This window comes from Henckelia pumila, chromosome 4, assembly GCF_033568475.1.
Source record: "Henckelia pumila isolate YLH828 chromosome 4, ASM3356847v2, whole genome shotgun sequence".
NCBI lineage: Eukaryota > Viridiplantae > Streptophyta > Magnoliopsida > Lamiales > Gesneriaceae > Henckelia > Henckelia pumila.
The window spans coordinates 178,686,147-178,694,134 of NC_133123.1; the positions used below are offsets into that span (position 1 = coordinate 178,686,147).

Sequence of the window (7,988 nt, forward strand, 5' to 3'; positions counted from 1 at the left end):
CTCTTATGTGACTTATTGAATGATTCTATGATATTAATGAATGCTATATTGATGTATATGTTGCATTCATCTTGTGAGACCTATCCTTTGATTTTGAAATGAACGGAGTCGTTCGATTAGATGATTTTAGGAACTATATATGTATGGCCTGGGTGGTTGTATTAGCCTAGCGTCTGAATTATATGTATGGTGGCTTCAAAGTCTAGAGAAGCAATATAAGTAGCCCCACCTCGATCGGGAGTGTCGGTGGTTTAGTTACGATATCTTTTTCTCGGGATCCCAACCGACAAAATGAGAGATTTCTTGAGAGAAGCCTGTTTTAAATCATGCATTGTATTTTATTTCTTATCATGAGTTTGATAAATATAATTGCTATGCATGTTAGTTGCTTTTACTGGGAAAATATGTTTCTCACCGGAGTTTTCCGACTGTTGTCATGTTTGTATGTGTGCATGGTAATAGGTGGTTCAGGAACAGGGCAAAGACGGGCTTGACGAGTCGAAACTTGAGAGATTAAAGTGATGATCCGGTGTAGTTGTTAGTTGCTGTCAAACTTTGTTGGTACAAGAACATTGATCTTGTAGTTGTTAGACTTGAACTTTTAGTCTAGAGATTCTACTACTTTAAGATGTATAACACATGATCTTGTTGGGTTTGAGTTGTTGATGTTATCAACTTCTCTTGTACATTTAGTTTTGTTGAAAGAGGTTATATAGTATAAATCTTCATTGTACAGCAGAAAATCAGAGTTTTTAGCAGCTGACAGAGTGCAGCTCGCTCGAGCAGAACCCGAGGCTCGCTCGAGCGAGCCAAGGGGGGTTCTTGGACCCGAGCAGCTCTCGCTCGAGCGAGGGGTGAGGCTCGCTCGAGCGAGCCACATTGATTAAAAAAAAAATTTCTTTTGGTTTTGGCTTTGATGCTTGTCCTTAATTCATGAACCTTAGATTATTATTTGATTTGAGAGATTAATAATCGGGTCGTCACAACAAGTGGTATCAGAGCAAGAAAATTCTGGACTGAGTTAGATAGTGAGTGGGGTAGATCGAGTCTTCTTCCTTGCTTACTTATTTTGTTATGCTATGATTTAATTACATGTTGTAAATGCTAGCATGTTTTACTTTCAAGTATTTGATTACATGATGTTGTATTTATTTTATTTGAAAGTATGATTTACGATGGTTAAAGACGCATGCTTACTGGAATATCTGAAATGATTGGAGGCATGTGTTCTGTTGTTTTTGACATGCTTACCCAACTATCTTAATTGATTGGAAGCATGTTTGATATATGTATATTGATTCTTTATTTAAGATTGAATCAGAACCGAGTCTTGATCAGAGGTAAGATGATCAGAGGAGGACTGAGATCGATTTGAGGATTGTGTTATTCTAACCATTTTGATAATCAGATATGTCTCGACGACCTGAACGACCACCTCTTAGACCGCAAGCTCCTACTCCTCTGCCAGAACAGATAGTTGTAGCACCGACAGTGCCACAAACTACAGAAATTCCTAGCAATGAACAAGGAAGTACCTCTCGAGATATGACAGATATGACTGCTACTCCAATGGAAACATTGCTGAAACGGTTTCAATCCTACAAGCCGCCAACCCTAAAAGGTACTGAGAATGCAGTTGAATGTGAAGGATGGCTTGATGATATGGAGATGTTATTTGATTCTCTTGATTATGGTGATGAACGAAGAGTCAGACTGATAGGGCAACAGTTGCATGAGGTTGCGAAGAGTTGGTGGTTCACAACCAAGAAAGCTTTGGAGCGTAGAGGAACTGTAATTACCTGGAACATCTTCAAAACTGAATTCTACCAACGCTTCTTTCCGGTGTCTTACCGCAAAGACAAGGGTGCTGAATTTGCTAATTTGAAGCAGGGAAATTTAAACATTGAAGAGTATGTTGCAAAATTTTCTACCTTGCTACGTTTTGCTCCACATGTTGCTGATAGTGACGAGGAAATGGCCGATCAGTTCATTAATGGACTGAATCCAGAAGTCTTTACCTTGGTGAACACAAAGAGACCGAATACATTTGCTGAGGCTTTGAATAATGCTAAAGGAGCGGAAGCTGGATTGATACAGCAGCGAGGAGCTTCGTATGCTGCTCAGCCCCCGAGACAGCCACAACCTCCAGTTCAGGCTCCACAACAATCTTCTCGATTTGAAAGTGGTGGTAGTAGCAGTGGTAAGAAATGATATTTGCAAGCTCGAGGAAAATAGTTTAAAAAGCCAGGGAGCAGTTCTTCGAGTTCCAGTGGCTCAAAACCGAAGTCAGGAGTGTTTTGTAATAGTTGTGGTGGAGGTAATCCGATCGATCAGTGCCGAGGTGTATCTGGGAGGTGCCATATATGCCATCAGACTGGCCATTTTGCGAGGGTGTGTCCTCAAAGAGGTTCTGGACAGTCACGAGGTACATCTGGGAGGTGCCATACATGATATTCGAGCACTAATTGGTTTAGCTCTGGTACGAAAAATAAGATTTTGAGTATAAAATCTGATAATCTTTATTAATATGAACATTCATTTACGACCATATAAGCACCTGAAACAGAGAGCACCATATAAAACAATCTTTGTTTTATGCAAAAATTCTTGTAAATATAAATCCCATAGATGTAAAAGAGTACTCAAATATTATATATTTTTCCAGATCTAACACATTTGGTACTCAAGTATCATATATTAGAATCATATTTCTAATGTTTTGTACCGATTTTCATCCAAAGAAGACAAATGTGTCATTAATATCAATATTTACTTAGTACATAAAAAATCATATATTTGTACCAGATCTAACACATTTGATACTCAAATATCACATATTAATACCGTATTTTCCAATGTTTTGTATCGATTTCCATCCAAAGAAGACAAATGTATCGTTAATATAAATATTTGCTTACATATTAGAGTAATCAAAAATCATAAGTTAGTACCAGATTAGAAATAGTTGATACTCAAATATGATGTATTCGTACAATATTTTCAATGTTATTAAATGTCTTTCATCCGAAAAAAATCATGTGTGCCCAGGGAGTGTAAACAATTATGTTTTTCTGACGGAGCAAGATCATACATTTGAGTTTGAGTATAGGGACTACAAATCAATTTATCGATATTTGAAGTAGGGTACCAGCCGAAGCTGCAGAGTGGAGCATCACTTTGCATTTATAAAATATTATATATATTAGTATGTTACAAAAAGCACCGCGTGGGGAAAAAAGAGAAAAAAAAATAAAAAATAAACTGGGATGATTTGATGCTACATTATGGGCTATGCCCTAACCCATTGAAAAATTGACACTTGTTTTTTGTTTTTTAATTTGTAATTGACTTTGTCTTTTTATTTCCCAACTCCATAATTAACTCTGATTAATATTTTGGAGGGAGAATTAAATAATTTCATCAAATCTTTTCACTCAATCCATCGATTTTTTCACCACCTACCTTTAGCCCAATATCATCACCAACAATCTACCCATTTTTTAAAGAAATTTTCATCCACCACCCCCGTCTCCGGAGTTTCACCCAAACAATAATATCGGTGCCAGAGCTCGACCATTTGGAAGTATATTTCTGCCCACTTTATTATTTATGATTCATGTCAATGACCTTTTTTTATTTATTAATATTTTGCATATTTTGGATTGTATTGTGCTACACTTTTGTCGTGACCCTGCATTGAATCACCTACTAAATGGCAATTAATAGCATGCATTACGCTTAATAAAAACAATAATAATAATCAAAGAAAAACGTGCGGAAACATAACCCATAATTTACATATCAGCTTAGTACAAAAGTTTCAAGCTTATTTATCAGTAGTGATATAACCATATCGAAACAACTAGAAAGTAAACATTATACAGCTATATCAAATCCTGCTATATAAAATATCCCCTGTAGGCTCCTGCTCCCTAGTCCTGCCTCGAACTACCAGCTCCGTCCATCCTGCGACCTGCCCCATAGAATGGGGTATCCAAGATAATAACTAGGACGTGAGCGCTAACGCCCAGTACATAAACATGAGTAAACGTATATATATGATCCATGAAACATGATGACAGGTAAATGGTCATCTGAAAAGACATGCTCAGTACCGGTGCCACATGAGTGCTGCCACCGCACGGATCAACCTCTGGGTGCAACCACACTCGTCTAGTACACCAGAGTAGTCATACATACATGTCCCCGTCGTCGCGGTACTTTCAGTGACAGACTATCGAGTATAGAGCTGAGCGGCTCTATAATCAGGTATAACAAGATATAGGCTCAACGTGTACGTACCTCTAGGCTAGTTCAAGTCTAGTAGGTTCCTAGGTTCCAAGCCTCTATTCAAAAGTTCACCGTATCACTACACAAGTTCTATAAGCCTTTACTAAGCTAATAAGTACTCTCAAAACTTAAATAGATTCCCGGACCATACCTTCGTCCGTAGTATGCCCTTTGAAGTCGCTGACTCTGGATGACTATAACAACTTATTTGTTATTCCAGAATCTCACTATTACCGATAGGGCCCTCTGTATAACGCTTACTATAAACTGAACACTCGGAATACTTGATTTATATCTAATTTCTCGTCCGAATGGCCCTATTTATAGGCAAAATCTCCCGGAGTTCGGAGCTTCCGAACTGGGGTTCGGACCTTCCGAACCTGCATGTACGACACTTGTCGAAAATCAATGATTAGTCATCTAGCATTGCTGTCTGGGGGAGTTCGGAGCCTCCTAAGAGCTGGGGTCGGATGGTCCGAACTTGGTATCTGAGTTCGGATTGTCCGAACTCATTTCGGTGCCTCCGAACTGTTCGAGACCCCCGGGGACCCTTTCTACCATTTTTGGACGTTTCGGAGCTGATTTTCTCCTTATTTTCACCAAATAAGGACTCCTTAATCATGTTTTTCCACTTTTAAAATTATATGCCATATCATAGCATGTAAAGTGGAACTTGGCTACTATCTTTATATGTAGCGATCTATCTAGTAATTCTGAAGTCCGAATAAGCCCTGAAATTGGTTAATTACTAACCCTTAATCATGTTTAACATATCATTATCTTAAAATAGAATCTGGGTTACTAAAACTTTCAACAGATGGGTAAAAAACGATTTATTGAATGCGGCATATTTTATATATTGCTACATTTTATGGGATTTTATATATATTTCAGCTCATTAGCTCTACCAAACGTGTAAATTACGAGATGATGATTTTTTGAATGCACAAAAATCTGCATCTTTCTGTATTTTATTGGTATTATTTGACGCTTATTATAATTATTATTTTTTTTATTAGTTTCTGGGTAACTCACCAACGCCATATTTTAAAAATATAAAACAATAGCAATGAGCCAATGACACTTTAGATAAATTATTATAATGAGGTGCTATTATGGTTAACATAAGTTGAGGTTCAATGAGCCTTTTTTTCTTTTTTGGATAATCAATTACACAGACCGTGCAATAACTTCATAAAAATTGTATGAATTTTATTAATTTTATGAAAACATTATTTGTATTTTATAAAAATATTATTATTTTTTTCAATCTGAAAGTGGCAAAATTTTTATTCAAGTAGATAAGTATCTTCTTAACAATAAATAATAAATGATAAATTTCTCATTTTTTTTTTTATGCAGGTTATTATTCATATAATGGAACAACATCAACAAGATATCTCACTTGAGTCCGATAACACAAATAATACTCTAGGTTTGTAATATCTTATTTTCCTTTTTCAAATTATGATTATTTAATTAAACTATAGAATTGTACTAAAAAAATTAAACTGTAGAATTTTATTTGTTGTTATAGACTTGGTGGGAGGCACTGGTGACGAAGTTGAAGTTGTGAATAGATATGAAAAGCAAGACGTGGTTTCAGAATCTTCTAATATTGAACACGTTCAGGTACCATTTACCAATTCAGTTGTTGATCAATTGGAGACTAGATTAGGTGTTGGTGAAGTTGTCAAAAGTGTTGATAAAACATATTTATTGTATTGTAATTATGCGCATGCTAAAGGCTTTAGTGTCAAGAAGGATCATCAACGTTATTTTCCTGGTACAACGGAACTTCAAGCTAAAGAGTTTGAATGTTCTTGTCAAGGTAGCAAAGATGAAAAACGTTCAAGTGAGAGAATACCTGCCTACTCAAAGCCGACAACTAGAACTAAATGTAAATCAAAGCTTAGAATTACAAGGCAAGATGGGGCTGAATGGAAGATTGGTAAATTTGGGATGGAGCATAATCATGAAATGGTTGCGGCTGATCAAAGACATTTGTTTATATCATCGCGTAGTATCTCATACGCTGAAAAATCTACCTTAGAAGCAATGGTAAATGTTGGGATATCTGTGACAAATGCAGTCTCATATATGGAAATTGAAGCACAAGGGCCACAAAATTTGAGATTTACTCGAAAAGATGCATATGATCACCTTGGTCGTATAAGAAAACATACAAAAGTTGAGAACGGGGATGCTTCTGCACTACTGCGATATTTAATAAATAAGTCAAATTCAGAATACCATTTTTATTGGAATGTTCAATTAGATGATGACAATAGGGTGATGAATTTTTTCTTTAGATATCACAGATGTTTGGTTGATTATGAATATTTTGGTGATGTTCTCTCAGTCGACACCACTTATCGAACTAACAAGTATAATTTGATATGTGCTCCTTTTATCGAAATAAATCACCACAAGAAAAATGTGATGTTTGGCTTAGCATTCATGACAGATGAAACCGAGATATTATTTGAATGGTTTTTTAGAACTTCTCTTGATTCTATGAGTGGGAAACAACCTGGAATGATTTTTACAGATCAATGTCAAGCAATGATGAATGCAATAGTAACAGTATTTCCATGTGCATGTCATCGGTTATGTCAATGGCATATCAATCAGAATGCGCCTTCACACTTCGGTAGCTTGAATGGTGATTCAAATTTCAAAAAAATGTGGCATAAATGCATGAGCCATTGCGAATCTGAAGAAGAATTTGAGACAACATGGAAGATTTTGATTGATGAATATAATCTCGGTTGTCATAAATTGTTAAATGGCATGTACAAATTAAGATACAAATGGGCTATTGCTTTTAGTAATCACAAGTTTAGTGCAGAGCTTTTGGCTACTTCTAGAAGCGAGAGCATAAATGCAGTTTTGAAGAAAGCGGGTGACAGAACCATTTCGTTGTATGATTTTTTGCTTAATTATGAAAAAATCCAAAAGAATTGGCGTGATAAAGAAAAGGCGGAGGATAATCGTTGTCGCCATGGGAAAGATTCAATGATGCTTAAGATTAATCCATTGTTGAATTGTACTGCTGATGTTTATACGCTCACTGTATACAAGCTATTCGAAGTTGAACTTATTAGTTCTTTGAATACAAAATTTATTCAACAACCTTCGGATTTTAGTAAACCTTTCCTTGAGTTCAAAACCGTATCTCATGGTGAAAACACAAGGGTTAGACATGTGATATTTGATAAAGAGACTCATGAAATACAGTGCAGTTGTCACAAATTTGAATCAATGGGAATATTGCGCAAGCACGCTTTGAAAGTCCTCAACTCTATGGATGTGCACATCTGTGGGGACCCGGGTTGCTAATTTTATCTTGGGGCAATTTATAATTAAGTAACACTTAATCAAACAATAAGGAACATTAAAACAAAGAGCTAAATTTTTTTTAAAAAAATTTCCAGCACCTCGCTCGATCGGGTAAACTCACCCGATCGAGCGAGAAAAAATCATTAGCTCTCGGGTCTGAACATATTTGGCCTCGCTCGATCGGATGAACTCGTCCGATCGAGCGAGCCCAAAAGCTCAATTCTTTGTTTCCAAATTTAAAGGCCGCGCTCGATCGGTGGAGTTCACCCGATCGAGCGGGATCCATTTCCAGAAAATCTGCAGAACAGATTTTTGGTGTCTAAACTTGGAACATGGCATGATTCATCATCAAACAC

General features: G+C 36.5%; 1 protein-coding gene across 1 annotated transcript; it reads left to right on the top strand.

Annotated features, from left to right (window-relative positions):
* The first annotated feature begins 1,974 nt into the window (after positions 1-1,974).
* LOC140862372 (protein FAR1-RELATED SEQUENCE 5-like) lies at positions 1,975-7,632 on the top strand. The gene is made up of 2 exons (XM_073265394.1): positions 1,975-2,188; positions 5,828-7,632. The coding sequence occupies exons 1-2, from the start codon at positions 1,975-1,977 to the stop codon at positions 7,630-7,632; spliced, it is 2,019 nt and encodes a 672-aa protein (XP_073121495.1).
* Positions 7,633-7,988: the final 356 nt, after the last annotated feature.